This window comes from Canis lupus, chromosome 1 (assembly GCF_011100685.1).
Source record: "Canis lupus familiaris isolate Mischka breed German Shepherd chromosome 1, alternate assembly UU_Cfam_GSD_1.0, whole genome shotgun sequence".
Classification (NCBI taxonomy): Eukaryota; Metazoa; Chordata; class Mammalia; order Carnivora; family Canidae; genus Canis; species Canis lupus.
In genome coordinates, this window is record NC_049222.1 from 103297923 (window position 1) to 103325289 (window position 27367).

Consider the following 27367-nt stretch of genomic DNA (forward strand, 5'->3'; position numbering starts at 1 on the left):
CCACGGGCACAGAAGACAGAGGCTCAGAGTGGGGAGGCCACTAGCCCAAGGTCACAGTGGACCTGGGCCAGGTGACACAAATGCAGATCTGACAAAGACCAGGCCCCTTCTTCATGTGCAAATGTCCTCATATAGGCGTTCCATAGGAGTCAGGGACCTGGACTCCCAGGTCTGAGGGAGGAGGTGCTGGGGGCCAGGACTCCAGGGTCTGAGGGAGGAGGTGCTGGTGGACCAGGATCTGCAGAGTCTGAGGGAGGAGGGCAGGGCCCAGGGACAGGTGCCCTAGTCCCTGCCTTCAGGTGCTCTGAGGTCTGAAGCAGCAGGTGAGAAGGTGAGATCGAAACCAGAGCCTCCGCCCTAGTTCTAGGCCCACGGCCTCCTTCCTCCTTCTCTGGCCACAAAGGAGGCCCTCCCTTTCTTCAAACCATAGCAAGTGGCTCCCAAATACCAGTGGAGGCTCCCACCCCTGTACAGCGTGACTCAGTACATCCCGGGTGGAGGCAGTGAACCCTGGTCTTGGAGACTCACCAGGGCAACCAGCCACCTGAGAATCCTTTTCAACCCCTTGTCTGCCAACATAGTCAGTGCCTTTCATTAAGTGAGCTTTAGGACTCTGTGGGTCTGAGTCTGCTTCTGTCCCAAAACTCGGATAGCTTTGTCATTGGCGATTGGATTGTTTATTCTCTGGGTTGGAGGAGCCCCAGCAGCACACACAATTCCCCACTGGAGCCTGATCAGCTCAGATTCCCCATATATCATCTCTAAAAGCACCCCACCTCTTTCCTTCTCCTCCTTGCCAAACACACAGCTCAGCCCGACTCCCCAGTTGTAGGGTTTGCTGATGAATTCCTAGGATGGGGCTTAGGGGGTGGACAGTCAGTCACAGGCACAGGAAATAGGAGATATGGCAGTTTGGGGGGCAGATATAAATAAGGTGGGAGCTGGGTCTCAGGAAGATATACTTATTTACATCTGTGTTAATTAACTTAGTCATTCAAGTAATGGTTCCTGAGACCCCATGTGTGTCCCACTCTTTGCCCTCAAGAAGAGAGTCTAATTGGGGAAGTTGGGATGCCTGAGTGGCTCAGCAGTCAAGTGTCTGCCTTCGGCTCAGATCCTAGAGTCCTGGGATCAGGTCCCACATCGGGCTCCCTGCATGGAGCCTGCTTCTCTCTCTGCCTATGTCTCTGACTCTCTCTCTCTCTCTGTGTCTCTCATGAATAAGTAAAATCTTAAAAAAAATTGGGGAAGTCCTTTTTTTAAGATTAAAAAAATTATTTATTCATGAGAGACACAGAGAAGCAGAGACATAGGCAGAGGGAGAAGCAGGCTCCCCGTGGGGAGCCCGATGCAGGACTTGATCCTAAGACCTTGGGATCACAACCTGAGCCAAAGGCAGACGCTCAACCACTGAGCCACCCAGATTCCCCCAGTTGGGGAAATCTAATTGGATATCCAGTTGAGTGATAACTGGAGAGGGTTCTGAAGGATAAATAGGAGTTTCCCAAGGACAATGCAGCAAGGGATGACAGTCTAAGCATTGATAGTAGCATTTGCAAAGTCCCAAAGTCACATAGTAGCAAATACATGCCGACTTTGTTCCAAGCACGTTCTGAGCACTGGACAGACAAAAGCCCTGCCCTTGTGTTATTGTTGCCCTGGCGGGTGTGGTGGGAGACAGAAGGTAAACTGGTAAGCACATCCATGAGGAAGACTTGTGGTGCCATGGAGGACATAAAACCAAGGTGAAGAGATGGGGCTACTGAGGGCAAGCAGGTATAGTCACTTCAGAGAGGTAGTCAGGGCTGGCCTCAGTGAGGAGGTGGCATCTGAGCTTTGACCTGAATTTCAAGAATGAGTCAGGAATGCAGAGAGGGTTCTGGGCAGAAGGAATACCTTGGGGAGGCTGGCAGGTGAGGCCTGTAGGGTTGTGTCTGGCCAGAGCATGTCAGGCTGGAGACTGGCTACCAGGACTGTCACGGTGACAACTATGGCAATAGCAAACAAGAGGGTGGCCAAACTCCAGCGTGGGTGGATGGGGTCATCCTGAGCCTGAGTCTGGCTGGGGAGGTGTCACAAACTCAAGGCTGCCCTGAATGGGCTGTGGGGAAGCCCAGAGGAAGGGTGGGTGAGGTGTTTCCGTGCAGATCTGGGGATGGGCCTGCCTGCCCCAGAGCAGGCACTGTGACCCAAGGAGGGTGGGTCTGAGAACCCGCCAGGTGCCTGGCGGGGGAGGGGCAGAAGGGGGTGGGTAGGGAGGTTGAGAGCGAGGCTGTTTGTTCTCTGGGAGAGATGGAGGGTGGGTCAATTTCCTGAAACTGGGGGAGACTGGCCCTAGGGCTGGTGGGAGGGGGCTGGGCCTGGGGGCCCGGAGGGGGGGGGGCAGCGAGTGGAAGGGACTCAGAGACTGGAGTTTAGGTCTTGGGTCAGACCAGGTGACTCAGTTTATTTGGGTCTCTTCCTCTAAAACAAACCTAAGTCCTAGCACCTCCCATAGGGCCAGTGGGGAGACAGGTGTGGAAAGACACGAAAGGTGCTTAGAATGGGCTCACAGCTCAGCCTCCATGAAAAATAAATAGAGCAATGAACCAGGAGATAAATGATGGAGCGACATCTGAGGAACAAGGGGTAGCTCTGCACACAACTGTTCCCCCAGTCCTGGGGTCCAGGGACCATCGCTTATTGGAGACGGCCATTCATTCATCCATCCAATGGTTATTAAGTGTCTACTCCACAGCAGGCACTGTTCTAGGGACCAGGGAATGCAACAGCCCCAAGCATGCCCTTGTGGAGTTTATATTCTGGTGGAAAACAAAATTTAAAAAAGTAAACTGTTTAGGGAAGCCTGGGTGGCTCATTAGGCTAAGCATCTGCCTTCAGCTCAGGTCATGATCCCAGGGTTCTGGGATCAAACTCTGAGTCAGGATGCCTGCTCAGTGGGCATTGCTTCTCCCTCTTCCTCTGCCCCTGCTTGTGAGTGTGCTCTCTCTCCTCACTCTCTCTCTCTCAATAAAGAGAAATCGTAAAAAGTAAACTGTTCAGAATGTTTGATGGTGACAGTGCCATGGAGGAAAATAAGGCAGAGAAGGGGTCCAGGGAGGGTCCAGTGGGTGTTTTGGGGGTTCTCATGAAAATTCATAGTGTGGTTGGAGTGATATTGAGGGAAGACCTGGAGGGAGTGAGCTGTGGGGACACCTGGGGAAGGATTTCTAGGCAGGGGCAACAGCCAGTGTAAAGGTCCTGAGAGGGGAGCTTGTCTAGTGTACACACAGCAAGGCTAGCACATTTGGAGCACAGGGGTTGAGGGCAGAGGGGTGGAACATGAAGTCAGAGAGATCATGAGAGCAGATTGTGGGTTCCCAGGGTAACTGTCAGGATTAGAGAGACAGAGAGGGCTATAGAAGTATTTTGGTCAATATATTTTTAAAAAATTGACATATAATTAACTGTCTTAAAGTGACAATACATTTAGTGCATTCTCAGTACTGTGCCACTATTCACGTCCAACTAGTTCCAAAACATTTTATCACCCCAAAATAAAGCCCCATACTTATTAGCAGCTACTCCCCATTCCTCTCTCTCTGAACTTGTGGACTGGCCCATCTGGACATTTCATACAAATGCAATCATACACTGCATGACCTCATGGTGGTTTGGAGGTTCATACATGTATTGATCAAATGTTGGAATAATTTCAGACTTAAAGAAAAGCTGCAAAAGGATACAGAGAACTCTCTAAATTACACCTAGAATCCCCAGAGGTTAACAGTGAATATAAACACCATATTATCCTTTCTCTCTATTTCTCTTTGTCTCTCACACACAGGTGGTTTTTTTTTTTTTTTTTTTTTTTTTTTTTTCTGAACTATTTAAGAGTCACTTGCAGACCTGATATCCCTATACTCCTAAGTACTTTAGGGCAGCCCGGTGGCTCAGCAGTTTAGCGCCACCTTCAGCCCAGGGTGTGATCCTGGAGACCCAGGATCAAGTCCCACGTCGGGCTCTCTGCATGGAATCTGCTTCTCCCTCTGCCTCTCTGTCTCTCATGAATAAATAATATAAAAAAAGAACTTTAAATGTATTTCCTAAGAACAGCAGTCAGATAGATGGAGATTGAGACAGAGAATGATTTTGGGCTGTAAGCCCCTGATAGGGAAAGCAGAGGGCTTTGCGGGAGAAGTCTCTCAGCACCTGGGACAGCACCCGATGGTTATCAAGAATTCAGGAACATCAACAGTGATAAAGAGGAGCATAGCCTACCTGGAGTCCAAAGAGAGTTTCTTAACACCTTGGGTGTGTCTGGGAACCAGGTGGGAGGTCCTCAGAGAAAGGAATTTGCATACATTATTTCCTGTATAATAACTACTTTAGCAGCCAGCAATGTTCTGGTACTTACTGTGTTAGGTCCTTCTTGTGAATGACTGTATGTCAACCTTCCAGACTTTACAGTGAGCTGGCAAACTATGGCCCATTGCTTATTTTTTGTAAATAAAGTTTTATTAGAACACAGCTAATGCTCATTTGTGTGCATCTTGTCTATGGTGGCTTTCCTGCTATAATGGCAGAATAGTTGCAGTAGGGACCATATGGCCCACGAGGACGAAATTATTTACTATCCTGTCCTTTGCAGAAAACCCTACCCTTAAAAAAAAAAAAAAAAAAAAAAAAAAAAGAAAACCCTACCCTTGAGGTAGATGATATTAGAAAACAAAGGCTGAGAGGAAATGCTTTATTCAAAGCTGTGAGGACCAGAATCTGAATATACAGTGCCCATGTTTTCTCTCCTCTTCAGACCTCCTCCTTCTTTATTTTTATTATTTATTTATTTATATTTTTATATATTATTTATTTATTTATTCATGAGAGACACACACAGAGGCAGAGACACAGGCAGAGGGAGAAGCAGGCTCCATGCAGGGAGCCCGATGCGGGACTCAATCCCGGGGCTTGATCTTGGGGCTCCGGGATCATGCCCCGAGCCAAAGGCAGACGCCCAACCGCTGAGCCACCCAGGCGTCCCATCCTTCTTTATTTTTAATTATGGTAAAATGCACAAGACATAAAATTTACTCTCTTAATCATTTTAAAGTGTACAGTTCAGTGGCATTAAGCACATTCACACTGTTGTGCAACTAACACCACCATCCATGTCCAGAGCTCTTTTCATCTTGCAAAACTGAAATTCTGTGCCACAGAATTTCTGTGACTCATGAGAGTCACAGAAAGAGAGGCAGAGACATAGGCAGAGGGAAAAGCAGGCTTCTCACAGGGAGCCCAATGCAGGACTCGATCCCCAGATCCTGGGATCATGCCCTGAGTTGAAGGCAGACGCTCAACAGCTGAGCCACCCAGGTGTACCTGCTTCTGGTATTTTGAGGAACATTTTCCTAAGTATCTTTCTTTCCGAATGACTAATTACTCTCTTAGCATAAATTCTTACAATGGTGGGAATGGTGGGTTGGAAATATGCACAAATGGTTTTGCCATGAATTGCTGAACGGCCTTTTAGGAGGGTTGTACTAATTGTTACTTCCACCAGGAGGTACGAGTACCTATGTTACCACATCCTTGCCAACACTGGATGTTAGCATTGTTGTGACCTTGCCAATCTCATAGGTGAAAAATATCACCAGGTAATTATCCTAATGAGCATTTCTTTGATTCCTAGTAGGCCAAATAGTTTCATGTGTGTGTTGTCTACTTCTTTGCAAATTGTCCATTATACCATTTGCCTATGCTCTCCTTATTAGAGATTTGTTGTTGTTTTTTAAAGATTTTATTAGAGAGAGAGATAGATAGAGAATGAGCAGGGGGAGGGACAGAGGGAGAGGGAAAAGCAGGCTCCCCGCTGGGCAGGGACCCCCCCCCCCCAACACAGGGCTCCATCTCAGGACTCCAGGATCATCACCTGAGCCAAAGGCATATGATTAAACGATGGAGCCACCCATGCACTCCTGTTTTTTCTTTTTAAAATTTCCTTTTAGGGATGCCTGGGTGGCTCAGTGGTTGAGCATCTGCCTTCAGCTCAGGTCGTGATCCCGCTGTCCCAGGATCAAGTCCCACTTTGGGCTCCCTGCCTGGAGCCTGCTTCTCCCTCTGCCTGTGTCTCTGTCTCTCTCTGTGTCTCTCATGAATGAATAAATAAAATCTTTAAAAAAATAAAATTTTCCTTTAGCCATATCTCTTGCTAGCCACCTTCCCATGCAACCCAACCTCCTACCATCCCAAACTTGTGTCACTCCTCAAGCAACTTGCCCCATGACTCCTAGCCTTTAAATATGCTGTCACACTTGTCTAGTTGTCCCTCTCCACTTGTTCCACTTGAAGAACTCCTACTCATCCTTCAAAACCCTATTTACATATCCCTTGCTCTGGGACCCTTCTCCTCACTCCTAGGCTGAGTCTCCAATCTCAGACCCTGGACCCATGGCTGTTGTGTTCACTTTGGGTGCCCTGTGTCTGGGAGGGCACACAGAACTCATAGTTTTCACAGCACTATGGAAACAGGCAACATCTGTCCAAGAGAAAAAATTTAGCCCCAAACTGCAAAAGCTGCAGACCCAAAGTGAGCACATTTCATTCTATGTCTACAAAACATCACATCAAATTTGTTGTCTAATCCAATATTCAAAAACCTCTTGGGGCATTTGGAAATAATTTATCAGGCAGATATTTCTTACCTCATAAGAATTCTCAAATATGTCTGTTGATTGCAGACAAACCTGATCGAATCATAAATCAACAGTTAGTTGTGGTCGAATGATTTCCAAAACAAAACTATAAAAAAAATTTCAGTTCTTTTGAGTCAACTTTATTGTAGGATAATTTACATGCAACAAAATTCACTATTTTTTTTAAAATTCTTATTTATTTATGATAGTCACAGAGAGAGAGAGAGAGAGAGAGAGAGAGAGAGAGAGAGAGAGAGAGAGAGAGGGGCAGAGACATAGGCAGAGGGAGAAGCAGGCTCCATGCACCGGGCGCCCGACGTGGGATTCGATCTCGGGTCTCCAGGATCGCGCTGGGCCAAAGGCAGGCGCTAAACCGCTGCGCCACCCAGGGATCCCAAAATTCACTATTTTTAAGAGAACATGCTGATAGCACGTTACAAATATATGTAGTCATGCATGTAACTGCCAGTAGGATTACCACAGAGACGATTTCAAAACCCAAGAAGTTACCTCTCTGGCAATCACTTCCTCCACCCTCTCTGCCCTGACAACTACCGATCTTCATTCTTTCACTACTGGGCTTGCTTTCCTAGAATGTCATATAACTGGAGTCATACTTGTCCTTCTTGTACTTCTGTGTCTGGCTTCTTTCACTCAGAATGATGCTTTAGCTACTCATCCAGGTTGTCAAAACTGCCAGCATTTCATTTCTTAAAAATTAAATAACGACTCATTCTATGAATTTATAATATCTTATCCAGGAGTCCAGGCCCCCAGGCCCTCCTCCCTCAGACCCAGGAGTCTAACGCCCTGATTTCCTCCTTCAGGCCCCCAGGAGTTTGGGAATCCCGAGGCCACTAGGTCCTGGCTTCCGAGTGTCGAAATTCTCAAGTTCTCCTGTAGTCCATGAGGAAGGTACTACTGGTGAGCACGCACGTCAGGTGGGAACAGGCTGATAAATCTGAAACGCGCAGAGGAGCGCAGCCTGCCAGCCGCAGCGCGGTGGCGGCAGAGCAGGTCTCTAACCCAGGCGCACCTGCCGAACGCCGGGAGCGGCGTGAACGTGACGTCATTGGAACAGTGCGCAGGCTCGGCCCCTGCCCCGCCTCCAGCGCGCGGCCCCGCCCACGGCCGCGGAAATCCCAGGCCCGGCCGCCGCGGCGCCGAGGCCCGCCCTCGTGGGCCCCCGCTCCCGGCCGTCCACGCCCCGCCCCTCTCGGAAGCCTCCGCCCGGAGCAGAGCTGGTCCTTCCCCACGTGGGAAGCCGGCCGTGAGCTCCTCGGAGCGACCAGGCGGCAGGTCTCCGGTGGGCTCGGCGTCGGACCCCCGCTCCTGCCCGGCATGAACCGCTACCTCCTACCGCTGTCTGTGCTCGGCACGGCGGTGGGTGGCGCCGTGCTGCTCCGGTGAGTGCGCGCGCCGGCGGGCGGGCTGGCCCCCGGCAGGTGGGCGGAGGGCGGGAGAGAGGCCGCCCCGGTGGTCGCCAGCCTAGGGCTGGTCCAGGCAGCGTGGGGGGCACACCTAGGAAGGGCCGAGAGGGCAGGTCACGGCCCAAGGTCACCCCGAGGGCAGGGGCGGGCCCGGGCCCTTGCAAGTCTGCTGGTCCAGACTTCCGCGCTTGTCAGTGTGACCGAATACGTCCTGCAGACTTGTAATGGGCAGGCCCCATGCGTCACACGTGGCCCCGGTGCAGGGAAAACGCAACCCACCCAAGCTCTCGTTATCCGCAGAGATGCAAACCGAATAGCCCAACTCTGAAGAAAGGATTGTATTGCATGGGATATATGCATAATTCGTGTCTTTCCTAGGCTAATTCCCCCCGCAAAAACCCCACAGAAAACCCAGCTCCCCAATATTCTGTAGCAGCACTGAATGGTGGACCTTCTGCGGCAGGACCGCAGGACCTTCTGCGCTGATGGAAGTGTTTCACATTTGTGCTGTCCATTATGATAGCCATCGCCTGTGGCCACTGAGCGCTCCAAGCTGCTGTATGAGGCCCACAGTTAACAATATTGTATTGTACTGTGCACTTAAAAACTTAAGAGGGTTAAGTGTTCTTACAGCAGTAAAAGAAAAATATGTAATTTTATTACATATGTAATTTTATTATAGTTACACAATACAAGAGATAGGCTGGGAGGCCTGAAAGTAATTGGAATATTGAAGTACTCTTTTTTTTTTTTTTTTTAAAGATTTTATTTATTTATTCATGAGAGACACAGGCAGAGGGAGAAGCAGGCTCCTTCTAGGGAGCCCCATGCGGGACTAGATCCCAGGACACTGGGATCACAACCTAAGCCAAAGGCAGATGCTGAACCACTGAGCCACCCAGGTGTCCCTCTTTTTTTTTTTTTTTTTTTTTTTTTGGGCATGAAGCATAGACTGTCATCTCTGAATAATTACCTTTGCCTTCCCTGTGATGAGGCTTCATTGCGAACTTGTTGCTCCTGATCTGATAAAGTCTTTTTCACGGGGTTGGCCCATATCTTGTTATTTATAATTCATTACACTCCAGCTCTGTAATAGTAACTAGGTGTTTTTGAAAGTTCTAGAAAATGGAGATAATTCTTTTGCAGATGGAAATAATTTTCCCTTATAATAAAATTCATCAGGTTTGGTTTATCGTTATTCATACTGTTGACTTTCAGGGCTGACAAAGCTGAAAATAGTAACAATAAGAAAGTGACAGCATGGGATAGGCAGAATGAAAGGTAGCTGAATGTCCTGGAGGAAAAGTATGGCTATTTATTTTTAAATAATTTAAAGTAAAAAAATTGGCCCTGGAAGGCTGGCGGTCTCTATGTTGCACAGGGCCCTTCTGTCATATGGAAGTGGCATTGCCTACTTGGTCAGTCCCCTACTGGTGACATTCGCTTGTTTCCAGTATTTGGCCTCTGGGGAATGTGGGTAAAGGGTAAGACCCCCCCCCCCCCCCCCCCCCGCAAAGATGTGCATGTCCTAGTGCTAGAAACTGTGAAGGTCTTCCCTTACCTGTTACAGGGGATTTTGCAGGTGCCATTCAGTTAAGGACCCTGAGATGGGGAGGTGATCCTGGGTTGTCCAGATGGGAACCCAGCATGATCACCTTGGTCTTTAGAGTCAGTGACCTGAAGGCCCTGCTGACTCTGGAGATGGAGGAGGAGGGGCCTCTAGGAGCTGGAAAGGTCACGGACCGGCCTCTCCCCTAGAGCCTCCAGGAGGAGCATGGTCCTGCTGAGACCCTAGCCTTATCCTAGTGAGACTTGTTTTGGACTCCTGCCTGCAGAGCTATTGATTACCCGCACATGGTTTTTACCCACCCAGCTTGTGGTAATTTGTTACAGCAGCCATGGAGACCAATACAGTGGGTCTTTACAAAGTAATGATTGTCATGTTGTGGCACCTCCTCGCACAGGGCTGTGCTGAGCCTTTGCCTGTACCATCACACTGGCCCCCACGGAGTTATGAGATGTCCTTCTCATCTGTCCTTTGGGGGAACACAAGCTCAGTGGGGTCATTTGCTCAAGATCATTAACAGGGGCATGTGTGGTGGGGGTGCAGACAGAACTGATGATTGTTTCTTATCTTCAGAGACTACATTGCGGGCGGGGCCTGTCCCAGCAAGGCCACCATTCCTGGGAAGACCGTCATTGTGACTGGCGCCAATACAGGCATTGGGAAGCAGACGGCCTTGGAGCTGGCCAGAAGAGGTGCTTTTTCTGCTGAGGCTTGGCGTGTGAGGTTTGGGATGGAAGGTTTGGTTTCCTGGGGGATATTAAGGTTGCCCCAGTTTGGGCTGCACAGGGCAGGAGCCAGATTTATGCCAGCCTGCGCCAGAAAGGCTGGTGTCCCTGAAAGAGGCAGGGGAGACTCTGGGTCTCAGAGGGGGCTGCGGACACCCAGCGGTTGTTGGTGTTGATTTTTCTCTCTGTGTTGGCCCTCCTGATGGCGGGGCTGGGGCTGGGGTTAGAGATTGTGGAACAGAATCAGGTTTCAGTCTCTTCCAGGCTTACTACTCAGGTGTTTTGTTGAAGGCCCTTTAATTTGGGTTCATTCAGTGTTTTTCTCACAGTGGGAGTGGGGTTATGGAGGAAGTCCATGGAAGAGGAGGAAGGGTGCCCTTCTAGGCACACTAAGATCTCCTTCAAAGTTGGAATCAGTGGATTACCTGTTGGATCAGGCACCAGACAAGAAGTCAAGGATTTCGGTTTGAGCAGCAAGGAGACTAGAGCTGCCACCAGCTGGGGCGGGATGGCCGTGGCAGGGCAGGTGCAGGAGCTGGGGGAGGTGGGAAATGTTCTTTGGGCTTGACAGTTTGGGGTGGCCTAAGGAATTGGTCCTGATGGGCTGAGCCAGAGCTGCCCGTCCACCCCTCAGGTCAGAGCGGTGGGGGCTGTGATGATCGACAATCCCCACCACCCTGTGGGCTTTCCCCAAGGAAGGGGCACGTGCTCCGCTGTCCTGGGGGCCGGGTAGCAACTGAGGATGAACAGATCTGGGGTCAGATGAGTTCCCTCGTGGACCGTGTGAGGGGCAGTGGGGTGTGTAGGAGGCAGCTGGGCCCAGTGGTAGGCAGGCAAGCCACATGGGTCCATGTGGTCAGTGTTGTGGCTGCCTGTCCTCCTCCAAACCCTGGTTCTTCTCACTTCTCTAATTTTTTTTTTAAAGTTTTTCTTTTATGGCCATATTAGAATTTATTATTTTTATTTATCTATTTTTTAAAATTTTTATTTATTTATGATAGTCACACAGAGAGAGAGAGAGAGAGAGGCAGAGACACAGGCAGAGGCAGAAGCAGGCTCCATGCAATGGGAGCCTGATGTGGGATTCGATCCCGGGTCTCCAGGATCACGCCCTGGGCCAAAGGCAGGCGCCAAACCACTGCGCCACCCAGGGATTCCCATATTAGAATTTAATGCACACATCACATAATTCGCCCACGTAAAGTGCACACTCTAGTGGCATTTAATGTATTACTAGAGTTGTATGAATGTTGCCAATCGTTTTTGATGAAAATGTTTTCATCAAAAGGACAGCTTGGTCCTCTGAGAGGTCACCCTGGTTCCCACCCCTCCCAGGGACCTCCTGTGGATCGGCCTGTTCCAGGTATTTCATAAACACGAAATCCTGCACCACATATCTTTTTGTGACTGGCACATTTTATGAGCACATTTATGAGGTCCACCTATGTTATACCATGTGTCAGTGTTTTGTTCTATTCCGTGGCCGAGTAGCATTCCAGGCTCTGGATGTAACACCTTGTTCATTTCTGCTCAGCAGCTGATGGACACAGGGGTGGTTTCCATCTTTCGGCTGCCGTGAACAGCGCAGCTGGGGGCTCGTGTGTACACACTCTTGAGCAGACCTGTGTTTTCATTTGTGTTTGTTCTCTGTACTGGGCGAGGATTGAAAAATTAGTTTTTTCCTATCCCGGGCTTCCAGGAGGCAACATCATTCTGGCCTGTCGAGATATGGAGAAGTGTGAGGCAGCGGCAAAGGAGATTCGTGGGGAAACCCTTAATCACCGTGTCAGTGCCTGGCACCTGGACTTGGCCTCTCTCAAGTCCATCCGAGAGTTTGCAGCGAAGATCATTGAAGGTAGGCGGGAGGATGCTGGCCTTGTGGGGCGAGGTAGGTCCTGGGCGGACACAAGTCCTAGAGTGTGGTGCTGGTAGACCATGGCCCATGTTTGTGGACGGGTGCAGATTTCTACAGGTGACGATTATACATTCTTATATTTTCTGACCTTCTCATGTGAACATATATTACGTTTCAACCATTTACATAAATGGTTGAAAGAAATTAAAAGAGTATTTCTGGATATGTGAATACTGTATGGAATTCAAATATCAGCATCTGTAAATAAAGTTATTGGCACACCGGCGACAGCAGAGTTCAGAGGGACAGGCTGTATGACCTGCAAAGCCAAAAAATCTAGTCTGGTCCTTTATAGGAGAAGTTTGCTCTGTGGGATCCCTGCACTGTAGGAAGACGCACTCCTTCGGCATTAGCTCCTACAGGATGCAGAGGCCCAGGTGAGGCCAGATGTGCAGGCAGCTGGAGGGTGAGTTAGCTGGGTGAAGGCGGCGGCAGTGCTGACTTAGCCAGCAGTTCCGAAGTGTCCTGGCTCTCATGGGTGATGGGTGATTCCCGGGACACAGAGAGGAGTCAGAGTCAGGCTCTGCGCCCACAGCCCGGTGAGGGATACGATGTGGGATAGCACAGAGTACCTGGAACTCCCACTGACCTTGTTGGGTGTTTCTTTTTGCTGATCCAGGGATTAGGCAGGCCTTTTTCTGCACTTCGTCACACAGGTGACTCACTTTCATTTCATGTCCCACCAGATGTTTTCAGAACTGGCTCACGTCTTTATGTTTTCGAACAGGAATAACATTTACAGGATTAAACATTCAGAAAGGACAAATGGTGATTCAGCCAAACACCTCCCTGCCGCTAGCTACCAGATGCTTTCCTTAGATGTGTCCAGTGTCCTTGTGTGTCCTTTTGGACACGGTTTGTGCATTTATAAAGCAAGCAGGTGTATGTACCTATATACCTCCCCTTGGCTTGCTTGCTTATTTATTTATTTATTTAGAGCGAGTGAGCAGAAGTGGAAGGGGAGGCGGGGGGGGGGGTGGAGGAGGGGGGAGAGAGAGAGAGAGAGCGAGCGCGAGCGCGAGCGCACAAGAACCTTAAGTAGGCTCCATGCCCAGCACAGCCCAGTGTGGGACTCCATCTCATGATCCTGAGATCATGACCTGAGTCGAAACCAAGAGTCAGAGGCTTAACCGACTGAGTCACTCAGGCGCCCCTTTCTTGGCTTTTTTATACAACCAGAGCCTATTGCATGTGTGGTGCTGTGGTGCTTTTTCTCTCCTACTCTACCAGCAAGTTCTAGTGTTATCTTTTATCCAGAGGGGGAAACTGAGTCACAGAGAAGCTGTGTGACTTGACCAGGGTCCTGCGCTGCTCAGGATAGAGCTGGGGGTTTGAACTGTCGTCTTGACAATTCTAGAGCTTGGTTTCCTGATGGCTGTGTGACTCCCTCCACCTTCAAATAAAGCCAGAGGCTCTGTTTACTAGGTGCTAGATAACTAGTGTGTTATCCCCGCTGTTCCCAAAAACCACTGTGAGAGTGTCACAGGTTCCACTGTGTTCCCTCAGAAGATGTGTTGGAGTCCTAACCCCCAGGACTCAACGCGAGACCTGATTGGAAGAGAGGGTCTGTACGGAGGTGATGAAGTGGAAATGAGGTCATCGGGGTGGGCCCTCATCCAATGACTGGTGTCCTCAGAGGATGGGGAAATCAGGACGCAGGCAGATGCGAAGGAAGAGGCCGGAAGATAGTGGCCAGTCACCTGTGAGCCCAGGAGAGAGCCTGGCACAGATTCTTCCCTCACTCCTTGATCCTTGGGAAGAAACAGCCCTGAGATACTTGACCCTGCACTTCCTGCCTCCATAACTGGGACACAACAGGTTCAAGTGGCCTGTCATGTGATAGTTTGTTATGGCAGCCCTGGTTAACTGATATGGGGAGGAAGGTGCTGTTTTTCATCCCATTTTACTGACAAGGAAAGGGAAGCTCGGAGAGGGACGGTTGCTTTGCCTGTGAAGCGGCCAGGGTCTGGGATGGGGGGCGGTGCTGGCTTTAGATAGGGATCTGTTTTGTTCAGTTTTGGAGGCCAGAAGTCTGAGATCACAGTCTCAGGAAGGGACCAGGAGATCCTTTCTGCTTCTTTCAGCTTCTGGCAGTGGCCGTTGGTCCTCAGTGATCCTTGGCTCATCGATGCATCATGGCCTCTGTTTCCCCATGGTCCTCAGTCCCTGTCCTGCTGCATTAGGGCCTACGCTGTGACCTTATCTTAACTTCTTTACTTTTTGCAAGGACTGTTTCCAAAAACAGGTTGCATTCCCAGGCTCTGGGTGGGCCTGAATGTTTTAGGACAGTTCAGCTCAGTGCAGGGGTTGTTTTACACCAATTGCGCTGGTGCTCCAGGCAGGCATGCGACTGACATACCTGCCCTCACCCCTGTCTCCTAGAGGAGGAGCAAGTTCATATCCTGGTCAACAACGCGGCCGTGATGCGGTGCCCCCACTGGACCACCAAGGACGGCTTTGAGATGCAGTTTGGTGTTAACCACTTGGGTGAGGCCACAGGCTGAGGGCTATGTGGTGTCTGTATGGGCCTGGGATGTAGGCAGGGTCCCCAGTGGGCCAGGCACACTGGGTCCTCCTCCACTCTCCAGGGCAGCTAGGTGTGGGGCCACCTGGCAGTTCAGGGAATTGCCTCCTCATTGCTGGATGCTCCATTAGTTCTTTGGCTCCTCCGTCCATCTCTTGGTCTCTTGACCCTTCGTCTGTCCTGTAGTCTGTCTGCCTGTCAATTACTCTGTATACCTGTTGTCACCCTACATGTAACTGGAATTCTGTTAGTAAGGGTGTGGGGTGGGGTGGGGACAGATATCAGGTGGGCACCAATCACTGGATCAGGGCCCACCCTCATGACTTCATTTTCACTATAAAGACCTCTCTCCAGATACGGCCACGTGCTGAGGTCCTGGAAGGTCATAATGCACATGACCTGATGGAGCTGCAAGGGAGTCTGGGAAACATAGTCTTTCACTGGGCAGTCCTGTACACAGCCAAACATTCTGTTGAAGGAGAAAGGGAGGCAGACCGTCCCCTAGCTGACCTCACAGGGTTCTAAGAGGGCCTTACCTCTGGGGCTGGGTCACTCTTTGCTGCGGGGCTATTCTGAGTGCTGTAGGATGTTTAGCAGCATCCCTAGCTGCCTCCCTGGATGCCAGGAACACCGCCTCCTCTCTCTGCAGTTATGATGAACAAAACTCTAGACATTGCCAGATGTCCCCTGGGGGAAAGAACTGGCCCCTGTTGAGAGCCGTGGGTTATCGGGAGGGTCAAAGAAGGTAATGTTCTCAGTACGATCCTCTGCACCAGGTAAGAATTCAGTGACAATTTTCTTTTTTTGTTGTCCTTCACCCAGGTCACTTTCTCTTGACAAACTTGCTGCTGGACAAACTGAAAGCCTCAGCCCCTTCACGGATCATCAACCTCTCATCCTTGGCCCACGTTGCAGGACACATAGACTTTGATGACTTGAACTGGGAGAAGAGGAAGTATGACACCAAAGCGGCTTATTGCCAGAGTAAGCTGGCCGTCATCCTCTTTACCAAGGAGCTGAGCCGGCGGCTGCAGGGTATGTGTGTGTGAGCCTCGCTGGCCTTCCTCTTCCTCTAGCTCTGAGCCTGGGACAGTCCTGCTATGACCCTGGACCGATGGAAGGTCAAGCATCAGTCCCAGAACAGAGCAGGTGGATGTGTGAAACACATACCACCATGTTCGGTGGTGCCTGAAGCAGACATCACTCATCAGTCGTGGCATCCTTCCCTGCTCATCCCACACAGGCATCTAAGTCATTGGTGCTCTAGGCTAGTGATTCTCAACCATGGGTGATGTGGATGCCCCGGGGACATTTGGCAGTATCTGAAGATAGTTGTGGTCCTCGCTTCAGGGAGTGGAGGTGGGGTGGGTGTTGCTACTGGCAGCTAGCTGCTCAGCAGGATCAAGAATGATCTGACCTCAGTGTGCACAGAGCTGGAGTTGAAAGGTACCCTTTGCCCTGCTCCTCAGAGAGCATCCGTGGACCCGCAATGTCAGCTGGGCTGGGAGCTTGTCACCACTGCAACATCTCAGACCCCACCCCGACCCACTGCTTCAGATTCCCTGGGGGTGGGTGGAACCTAGCGGTTTGGGTGTCTCAAGTGCTCCGGGTGATTTTTACATACGCTCAGGTTTGGGAGGCTCTGCTCTGGGCAGTCATGCAACAGAGCTGCAATGCAAGATGAAACCCCTCAATGTGGAAGTTTCAGAGCAAGAGGGTGCTGTGGGTTCAAAGGTAGGACATGGCACAGTACTGGGTAGCCCTAGAGCTGAGAATGGGCAACGTCAGCTTTCCAGGTGGGGTGTGAACCTGACGTTTGCCCACTCCCTCATCCCTCCTCTTCTCTCCCTAGGCACAGGCGTGACTGTCAATGCACTGCACCCTGGCGTGGCCAGGACAGAGCTGGGCAGACACACAGGCATGCACAGCTCTGCCTTCTCCAGTTTCACACTCGGTAAGAACCCTCCTGGCCTGGGGTCCCTTAGCGGAGCCCCTGCCCTCTCAGCTCAGGGCCTAGGACTCTCTTCAGTATATTAGTCAGGGTTCTATAGAGAAACAGAACAAATAGGCTGTATATAGATGCTTGGAGGGATTTGTCATGAGGGATTGGCTCATGCATTTATGGAGGCTGAGAAGTCCCATGATCTGCCATTTGCATGCTGGAGGCCTGAGAAGATGGTGGTGCTGTCCCAGGCCAAACTGGTATCCCAGTCGAAACCCAAAGGCTTGCAAACCAGGGGAGTGATGGTGTAGGTCCCAGCCCGAAGGCCAGGAGCACTGATATCCGAGGGCAGGAGATGGATGTTTCAGCTTGAGCAGAAAGAGGGGTAATTCGCTATTCCTCCGCCTTTTTTTCTGGTCTCACCCTCAGCTAAGAGCATGGTGGCTTCCCATATTGGTGAGAGCAGATCTCTTTCCTCGGTCTACTGATTCCAACACTGATCTCTTCTGGTCACATCCTCATGGACACACCCCAGAGGAAGGCTTTGCCAGCTTTTTGGCTCCCCTTGGCTCAGTCAAATTGATACAAAACTAATATCACACTCAGAGACTACATGAGCGGCTTCGCTCTGCCCCCTCCCCTGTATCTCCTGGGATGCCAAGCATGAGTCTACATGTGTATTCAGCCTAGTGGCCTCAGAATAGCCCCAGGAAATAGGCTAGATGCTGTTTGATAAGAAATTGAGTCCCAGAGGAGGGGATTATGGAGCTGCTTCCTGGTTGTGCTTGGGGCGACTCCACCTTCACCCCAAACAAACTGTGCCACCTGGGGAAGCAGCCTCACCACTTAGGTCCTTAGTTGCCTTAACAACACAGGAGGGCCATCCTAGTGCCCTCCTCACACTTACTGGGAGGATGAGATGGGCCTTAAAATGGCCAGCCCAGGGCCTGACCAGCTTTTTTTTTTTTTTTTTTAATATAAAAAAAAATTATTCATTCATGAGAGACAGGCGGAGAGAGAAGCAGGCTCCATGCAGGAAGCCTGACGGACTCGATCCCGGGTCTCCAGGATCACACCTTGGACCGAAGGTGGCACTAAACCGCTGAGCGCTGAGCCACTCAGGCTGCCCCACCTGACCAGCTTTAAACTGAATAAATAATTAGAGCTTTATTTTTTATTTTATTTTTTTATATAAATTTATTTTTTATTGGTGTTCAATTTACCAACATTAATTAGAACTTTAGAACTAGTATTTGTAATCCTGAAAATCATTTACTGGGTGGTTGCCAGATAGCAAGGATTTTAAGCTGAGCCTGGCCCCAGAGACATTTAATAAATAAAAGCTATTTTAAAGCAAGGTGGGATAGGGTAAGGACTCAGAGATGACTGAGCCTCCATTTGCCTGGGGAAAAGCTGGGGAGGCTTGCTGGAAGAGGCCCCATTTGGGCTGGTCTCTATGTCTGGAGGGATTTGGCTGGGCAGTGCCAGGGAAAGGAGCTCCTGGTGGAGGGAACCTCAGAGGCACAGGCCTGGAGGTGGGCTGTGTGGGACTGCAGTGTCACCTCTGGCCTCTGGGCCCCAGGCAACCCTGGGGTGGGGGTGGGGGTGTTGGGGGGAGAGTAGGGTGTTCATGTCCTCCTCCCTGAACGTGTGTGGACTGAATGCTCTGTGGGCTGATTGCAGGGCCCATCTTCTGGCTGTTGGTCAAGAGCCCCCAGCTGGCAGCCCAGCCCAGCACGTACCTGGCCGTGGCAGAGGAATTGGAGGGTGTTTCTGGAAAGTACTTTGATGGACTCAAAGAGAAGGCTCCAGCCCCGGAAGCTGAGGATGAAGAGGTAGCCCAGAGGCTTTGGGCTGAAAGTGCCCGCTTGGTGGGCTTGGAGATGTCAGGTGTTTCCTCAGTGAGGGGGCAGCCCCTCCCTAAATAATCTCAGGGAGCAGGTGTGAAAACCACGTGGGAGGCGGAGTACCAGGATGGAGCCGCAAGGCCAACCCAAGCTGGCTGCTCTGTCTGCAGCGTCCTCTGGGTGGCAGTGTTGCCCACGGAACGCTGACCGAGATGCCCACGTCACCCTCTAGGTGGCAGTGTAGTTTGTGCGAGCCTCAAGACTACTGCTGTCATGCCCAGAGGGTCCTCTAGGAGGCAGTATTGCCCAAAGAACGCTGGTTGCCATGCCCACGTCACGCTGGTAGGGATCAGTAGCTGCCCTTTTCTTCTCAGGCAGTGGCAGGTGCGCATCTGGCCGTCAGACACCTGCCTTGAGCGTGGAACTGGGAATCGCTGAGGGAGGAGGCCGCTCCGGTGTGGCCGTGTCAGGAGGGCCACTGGTGGCCACGGTGCAGACCTGTGTGGCCATTGGGAAAGTTGTCTGCCAGACCCAGTCAGGTTCATGGTTCCCTGTGGGACCGTGCACACCCTCAGTCGCCTCTCTGAGCCTCGGTTTCTCCCACTGTGAATGTGCAGAATAACCTGACTACCTCACAGGACAGCATGGTGATGAATGAGTTGTCGCCTGGCTGGATCAGTGGCAGCTGTGCGTTCCTTGCTGCTGAATGTTCACTTACATGTGCCATACCCTGGCCGAGCTGCCGGAACACCCCTGAGGACAGGCCCGCACAGATGCCAGTCCTCGGGACAGCTGTGCGGCTTGGGTGACAGAAATGGGGCTGGCACTCAGCTCCTGCACAGACCTGGGGCGGGGTGGGGGGGGGAGGGCCTGCCAAAAAGCTCAGTAATCAAGATACAAATACTTTAACATTAAAAAACCCGTACCATTTGAGATACTTGTGGACGCCAGGGATACTGTTCCATGTCCTAGGGTATGCAGTTCAGCAGCAAATGGCCCTTCCCCAAAATGGCCCTTCCCCAAATGCCAAAAGTGCCGAGGAAGGGGAGTTGAAGACGGCTCAAAGCTTTATAAATACACTTTTCTTTTTGCTACCACATCAGACCACAACAGCCAAAGGATATGTTTGGGATGAACAGACTCGGGTGGGCACCTTCCAGCCTGGAGCCCAACGATCCCACCTCCCCCTCTCCATGCCTTCTGACCTCCAACTGTGGGCAGGACCCAACCACTCACTTCCAGTGAAAAGAACAGAGTGAAGCTGACGGAATGTCTGATTCTGGGATTAGGTTACTGCCGGGCATCTGTACTGCTAGCATGTACTGCCTTGTTGCAATAGTGCTGTGAGCCACCCTCTGGGGGGCCCGAGAGCTGGGGCAGCCAGGAGGTGAGAACCCCTGGAGCCTGTCCACCACAGGGATACACATACATGCACAGCACACATACATAGATCACATGCATGTGCATATCCTTATACAATGTGTGCATTTCTTACTGTGGGATCAGGGAAAAACTAGTTTGAGAAATACTTCTACTGATAGTACAGTAGTCTGAGAGTAACCTCGAAACCTCTGGTTCTCTAAATATGTATAGGATTCATCTGGAGGGACACCTGGGTGGCTCAGTGGTTGAATGTCTGCCAGGACCCTGAGATCGAGTCCCACATCAGGCTCCCTGTGAGGAGCCTGCTTCTCCCTCTGCCTATGTCTTTGCCTCTCTCTGTGTATCTCTCATGAATAAATAAATAAAATCTAAAAAAAAAAGAAAAAGATTGTCTGGAGGTCATGGTATTTACTACATAACAAAAATACAATGATCAAAATCAAGAAAATAATAATGGTGCTAATGTCTGATATCAATCTATAGACATTGAAATTTTATCAATGGCAATGTCTTTTATAGCAACCCCCACCCCCCACCAAACCCCACAAAATTATTTTCTGAGCCAGTATCCAACCTGGAATCACACTTTGCGTTAGTTAGCATGTCTCCATAACCTGCTTTAAATTGAATGGTCTTTCTCTTTCATGAGTTGGATACTTCTGAAGAGTCCTGGCCAGGTGTTTTATAGAAAGTGCTTCAATTTGGGTTTGCCTGTGACTTCATGATTAATTTAGGCTATGTGTTTTTGGTAATACCACAGGAGTGATGCTGGGTCCTTCAAGATGCCTTATGTCGTCAGGAGACGTCCCATCATCGGTGACATCAGTAATGACAGCCTTGGGCTGGCAGAGGCACACAGGGCACAGAGCCTTGCTGCCCCTGGGCACGTGGCTCCCTGCTCCTCCACCTGCTCACCCAGCCGGGAGCTCCTGCATGGGCTCTCTGCTCACCTGTCGTCCACAGTTTGGGTGGGTCTCTCAATCAGGGTCCCGTGTCTGCATATCTGGGGAGTGGGCACGTGGATGTGATTCAAGCAAGACCAACCAGACCTTCTTGATTTTGCATCTTGGTGGGGCTTACACCAAGAACAGTAACTTTTGTTCCAAATACGCCTGTGGGCTTCTGTGTGTTCAAGCTTTGCAGGGCTGCTGTAATAGATGGCCATAAACTGGGTGGCTTCAACAATGCACACTTACTCTCTTCACGTTCTGGACATCAGAAGCCTAGAATGGGTCCTAGGGCGAATGTCAAGTGTCAGCCAGGGCTGTGTTGCTTCTGGATTCTCAATGGGGAGAATGCTTCCTGTCTCGACCAGCTCCTGGGGGCGCCACATCCCTAACCTCCTGGCCCTTCCTCTGTCTGCAGGGCCAGCCACCTTGGACCAAGTCCTCACACTGCCATCTTTCTCCCTCTTCCCCTCTTTTAAGGACCCTGGTAATGCCATTTGGCCTGTCTGGTGATCCAAGATCACCTCTCACCTCTACGTCAGCTGGTGAGCCACTGAATCCCATCGGCTACCTTAATTCCCCTTTGCCATGCAAAGTAATAGGGTCTGGGAATTAGGACGTGGACCTCTTTGGGGCAGCCACTGTTCTGCCTACTACACCATCCTCTTCAAAACCTGCTTCCTTAGCTTTTCTCGGGTGTGAACTGCCCGGGATATCATTCATCAATTCCTTGCCGCTTCTATGAAGCAGAATCAGCGTCACTGGGGTTGCTTTGCTTCAGGCAAGTCAAATGAAGTGAGTGGATGTTACCACTAACTCCCCACTACTTGCTTTTTAAAAAGTCCTGGTTGTGGAGTAGGTGAGGGCGCCTGAGTGGTTCAGTTGGTTAAGCATCTGCCTTTGGCTCAGTTCATGATCTCAGGGTCCTAGGATCGGGTCCCGTGTTGGGACCTCTGAATAGCAGGGAGCCTGCCTCTCCTTGTCTCTCTGTCTCTCCCCTCCACTCATACTTAATCTCATTCTCTCTCAAATTAGTAAACGAATCTTTAAAAAAAGAAAAGACTTGGGGAGGCACCTGCCTGGCTCAGTTGGAGGAGCATGTGACCCTTGATCTCGGGATTGAATGTGAGCCCCACTTTGGGCATGGAGTTCACTTAAAAACAAAAACCAAACAAACTCTGGGGTCTTAGCAAGAAGATCTGGGATCCAGTATGATTTGGAAGCCCCTATTTGTAGGGGATACGGCCCTGGATGGCAGGAATGTGAAGCCTAGCTGACTGGGGTGGCTGTTCTCACAGGGACTTATCTTTTGCGTAGACAAATACAACATGGCTTGGGGTTAAGTCTAGCCACAAACCCTCACAACCAGCATCCACTTCCTTTCTGGAACTGAGAAACCCCAAGGACCGCAAACGTTGACTCACAAGCCACGTAACCCATGCTTACTCTCCTGGAGTCTTTGAGGTGACTCACAGCCCTGAATAGAGTCCCCAGAGAGATGAAAGATAATAAAAATGGGCCTTAAAAAAATCCCCAACAACCCCAAACCGACAGAAGTCCAGAGAGAGCATCGTGGCAAACCAATAAGTGGACCAAAGAACCAAATGTGAAAAGATGATGCTTCAGGGGTGGGGTTCTTTTTTTGTTTTTGTTTTGTTTTTCCCCAAAAAGAAACCCAAAGCGCTGTCAGACCCTTCATATTGCTCTTTGGACTTTGGGAATTCTGTCTGGATGTATCACATGGAAACCACATGGATGCAAAAGAGAGAGGCCAGTGCTGTTGGTAGGTAGAAAATTGGGTGAAAACCAACACCAGAAGGAGAAAGCGGTGCAAGTAGTCAAAAGAGCGTTCAGATCAGGGCACAGAGCACAGGGCACAGACCAGTCTGTGAGAGACTCACAAACAGGGAGATGCACCTTTTGGATACTGCATGGTGAAAAGAAAAGGGAGAAATGGGGAAATCAGGGTTATTCAAGAAGAAAGGAAAAAAAAAAAATCAAAGCCATGACATTTCTCCTTATTCTTTACCTCCCTGCAAGAAGTAGCTAGTGAAAAGTTGTACTTTTCTATGCTATCAGCAGAGGGCACACTTGCACTAAAAAATCTTTACAGGGCCTCCTGGGTGGCTTAGTCTGCCCATTAGGTCATGATCTCAGAGTCCTGGAATTGAACCCCACATCGGGCTCCCTGCTCAGTGGGGAGTCTGCTTCTCCCTCTCCCTCTGCCGCTCCCCTTGCTTGTGCTGTCTCTCAAATAAACAGAAATCTTTAATTAAAAAAATCTTTACAAGAGCAACCAAGTGCATTATCTAGGAACACACGTCAACAGGAACCGCACAAATCCTCCCAGTCACAACCCTGTTTACAGAAGTACACAGGTGCAAACATCACTTATCAAACACTGCCACCCAAATAAACCAGAAAATGAGGTCCACAAAACTCAATTGGTACACACCGAAGAACGGCACTGGTAGGTCACATGGTAACCCTACGTATGACATTTTGGAGAACTACCAGACTGTGTTCCACCTATGTTCACATGCAGTATTTACAACAGCCCACAGGTGGAAGCAGCTCAGTGTCCATCAGAGATGAATGAATAAAGGAAATGTGGAATGTTATTCAGCCTTAAGCAGGAAAGACGCCTGTTACCACATGGATGAACCTTGAAAACACTAGGCTAAGTGAAACAAGCCAGTTGCAAAGACAAATACCATGTGGTTTCACTGATACGATGTTTCTAAAGAAGCCAGGTTCATAGAAGTAGAAAATTAGCATGGTGCTTACCAGGGGTAGCGGGGGGATGGTCTGGGAGTTGGAGTGCTGGGACTGAAGCAGTAGGCATTAGTCTCTCCAGGTAGAACTCAGGAGTGGAGGTTGCTGGTCCAGCCACTGAATTGGCAGCGTAACCTTGGGTTGCCTGGGGAGATCTGAATGCAGGAAGACAATTAGAGCTAACGATGATCAAGGGCTTAATTCTCCCTGTTGAAGACACAGGAAGAAACATCTTTCCTGTTGCTTAGGGCCTTTTTAAAAAAATAATAAATTTATTTTTTATTGGTGTTCAATTTGCCAACATACAGAATAACACCCAGTGCTCATCCCGTCCAGTGCCCACCTCAGTGCCCGCCACCCAGTCACCCCCTCCCCCGGCCCACCTCCCCTTCCACCACCCCTAGTTCGTTTCCCAGAGTTAGGAGTCTTTAGGACCTTTCTTTAGAGAACATATAAGTTGTTCCTTTGTCAACATTTTTAGAAAGTAAGTAAGCCTCTTGCCAGTTCTGCGGCCCAGGCCTACGTTTCTGGAGGACCAGGAGTGTGAGTGTGAAGTGTGAATGTGAAGGACCAGGTAAAATCAAGGTGGTGGCATTCCCATGTCCCAGCTCCTGAAGGAGGGCAGGAGCTCAACTCAGTGTTGCACAGCTGCCTCCTGACATAAAGCTGGATGATCTCTGTGTGACACGTGGTGCTGTCAAGTCCTCCTGCTAGAGGACTAATTATTATTTATCTCAAAACACTGGATTTGATGAGCTGCCTCTGCTGGACTCCATGACAGGGCAACACTGTTTTCCGTCTTTGCCGTCTCTTTGGCAGATCTTGAATGCATATCACATTCTGGCTTGAACACCTGTTGGATTATAAAACTGTCCTCAATTTTTGTGCCAGAGCGGAGCTCCATATCAATCTTCACACTCGCATCCCTACTGGGGGAGGGGGGGGAGGCACAGAGCTGTGACATGGTTAGGAGCAGTCTTTGCATTCATCGTCACCATCCCTTACACCATTCCAGGGCGGAATGTCCCTGGTGCTATGTCCTCAATATGCAGATGCAGATCCAGAACCACCCCCTCTCTGAATGGAGCCTGGGAATATACATGCACATGTGCAACAGGGTTTGTAAAAGAAAGCTGGCTGCATTGGTAAAAGCATGTTGGTTGTATTTCTTTTTATATGGAAAGGTTAGGAGCAACCTAAAAGGCAGAAACAGGAGTCATCTTAAGCAAGTTATGGTACCTCCAAGGAAAGGAACATCTTGCAACTGTTAGCACGAAAGCCATTTTTGGTGGTGATGTTTTTTAGCTCTTTGGAGGAGGTGTTTAATGGGGACATAAAACACCCCAGTGACATGTGGGTGGGTGGGACCTATGTGCCTGGACCCCCTTACCAGTAGGCAATGTCTTCCCTGAGTGGCCAGGGAACCACCATTAACACACGTGTCCAAGAGATGGCTTGAAAATGAGAGTCCATCTAAGGAGTCCTTTGGAACTGGAGACTCAGGAGAGGGGTGCCGTCCTTAGAGGGGATGAGCTTTCCAGGGGAAGGAGAGGGTGGGCAAGATGTGGGTAGGTTGAGGGCCAACTCCGGTGGATCTGATAGCACAGAACAAGGAGGAAGGAAAGAGGGTGAGGATGAGGAGGGGGAGAAAGCCCATCTTGTCCAGTAAGCGTCAGCCTCTGCAGAGAAGCACAGGGAGCCTAAGGATGAGGAACGGCTGTGCATTGGGCCAAAGACTGATGCATCCCTCCGTCCCACTCTCCATCACCGACTCTGGATTCCAGGCTGGCATCTCCCAACATGAATGTGAGCAAAGGCCATTAGGGTCTCCATGCTGGAGCACTGGGCAAGAGGGGAGTCTTGGGGTGTTGTTCCTGAAGTTGCCTAGATTGGCTGAGAACAGCAAGCTCCTGGCTTCCCCCCAGAAGCCTTTCTGCTGAGCCAGGCATTGACTAGGAAGATTCCCAGACTCCAGGAAACGTTGCAGCCAGAGCCAACCCAAAGGCGCTCTGTGCATTGTAATCCCAGGGGGCAGATGCTGGGGATGGAGACACAGAGACGGTGGCCCAGTGTCACACCAGGATATCACCCCACATTTGAAGATCACTGCATCCGTTTCCTAATGGCTGCTGTAAAATTGCTACACACTAGTGGCTTAAAACAACACAGGTGTCTCATGGTTCTAGAGGTTAGAAGTGCAAACTGGGCCTCACCAGGTAAAATCAAGGTGGTGGCAGACTGCATTCATTCTGCAGGCTCTCAGGGGAGAATCTGTTTTCCTTGCTCTTTCTAGCTTCTGGAGGTACCTGAGTCTCTCTGCTCATGAACCCCTTCTCCGTCTTCAAAGCCACCAGTGGCCGATTGATTCCTTCTCCCACTACCTCACTGACACTTTTTTGTTTGTTTGTTTGTTTTGACCCCCTCTTCTGCATTTGAAAATCCTTGTGATTCGTTCAGCTCATCCGGATCCTCCAGGATCACCTACTTAATTTCAGGTCAGCTGATTAGCAACCTTAATTCCATTGTAGCTGAAGTTCACCTTTGCTGTGTAAGGTGATATATATCCAGGTGATCCCAGGCTGTGGGGCATCCTTATTCTGCCCATTACCATTTTTTGCTCACTGCACCTTCCCTGTTGGATTACCCTTAACCAGGTGTCCCTGTTTGAAGTGAGAACTCCCAAGTGCCAGGATCATAGCATGGAGTTGCTCAGGTTGTCACCTGCCTGGGGACAGTTGGCCAGTGACTGAACGGCAACATAACCATTCCACCTGCCTCTCACCAGGTTGCAAGCCCTAGCTTAAGGCAATGGCCACTTCTTCCAATTAGTGAAATAACATCCTATGGGATATTGGCTTATAGTGGGTTGAATAGTGCCCCATCCCCAAAGAGGCCTGTCCAGAGTCTTTGGATGTGATCTTATTTGGAATAGGGGTCCTCTAGATGTAATTAAGAATCTTGAGATGAGGACACCTGGGTGGCTCAGTGGTTGAGCATCTGCCTTCGGCTCAGGGCGTGATCCCCGGTGCTGGGACCGAGTCCCACGTCGGGCTCCCCACAGGGAGCCTGCTTCTCCCTCTTCCTGTGTCCCTGCCTCTCTCTGTGTCTCTCATGAATAAATAAAAATCTTTAAAAAAGAATCTTGAGATGAGACAATCCTGATCAGGATGAGCGGTACATCCATCCAATGATAAATGTCCTCACTGGAGACATCAAGGAGGAGATGCATGTGAGGAACACATGAAGATGAAGGCAGAGATCAGGATGAGCCTCTAGAAGCTGAGGGATGCCAACAACCACTGCTGGCCACCAGAAGCTGGGACAGAAGCACAGATCAGGTTTCCCCTCAGAGCCCCCAGAAGGAAACAATCCCAACAACACCTTACTTTAGGACTTCTGGCCTTCACAATGGTGACAGAATAATTTTCTTTTGTATTTTTTCTGATTAAAATTTTTTTATTTATTAAAATCATTTTCCCCCATTTAAGAAAATAATGAAGAAAATTTTGGTGAAAGATACGTAATGTAAATTTCCCATCCTAATAGCTTTTAGCGCCCAGCTCAGTGGCATTAAGCACATTTGCATGTTGTTCAACCATCACCACCATCCATCTCCAGGACTTTTTCATCTTGTAGAACTG

The 27367-nt window shown here is 50.0% G+C and overlaps 1 protein-coding gene across 3 annotated transcripts; it reads left to right on the top strand.

The window, feature by feature from the left end:
- Positions 1-7810: 7810 nt before the first annotated feature.
- Positions 7811-21186, top strand: RDH13 (retinol dehydrogenase 13). 3 transcript variants are annotated; one of them, XM_038527827.1, is made up of 7 exons: positions 7811-8077; positions 10242-10360; positions 12093-12248; positions 14691-14795; positions 15655-15867; positions 16685-16786; positions 20765-21186. In XM_038527827.1, the coding sequence occupies exons 1-7, from the start codon at positions 8013-8015 to the stop codon at positions 21169-21171; spliced, it is 1167 nt and encodes a 388-aa protein (XP_038383755.1). In that variant the 5' UTR covers positions 7811-8012; the 3' UTR covers positions 21172-21186. The 3 variants fall into 3 exon arrangements, with proteins under 3 accessions (XP_038383755.1, XP_038383756.1, XP_038383757.1); XM_038527829.1 differs by lacking the exon at positions 20765-21186 and adding an exon at positions 18458-20348 and having other exon boundaries at positions 7814-8077; XM_038527828.1 differs by lacking the exon at positions 14691-14795.
- The last annotated feature ends 6181 nt before the right edge of the window (positions 21187-27367 follow it).

Coding starts and splice junctions, on each gene's coding strand:
- RDH13 (XM_038527827.1), top strand. CDS start 8,013: ATGAACCGCTACCTCCTACCGCTGTCTGTGCTCGGCACGGCGGTGGGT. Junction 8,078..10,241: donor GGTGGCGCCGTGCTGCTCCG/GTGAGTGCGCGC, acceptor TCTTATCTTCAG/AGACTACATTGCGGGCGGGG. Junction 16,787..20,764: donor CTTCTCCAGTTTCACACTCG/GTAAGAACCCTC, acceptor GTAATACCACAG/GAGTGATGCTGGGTCCTTCA.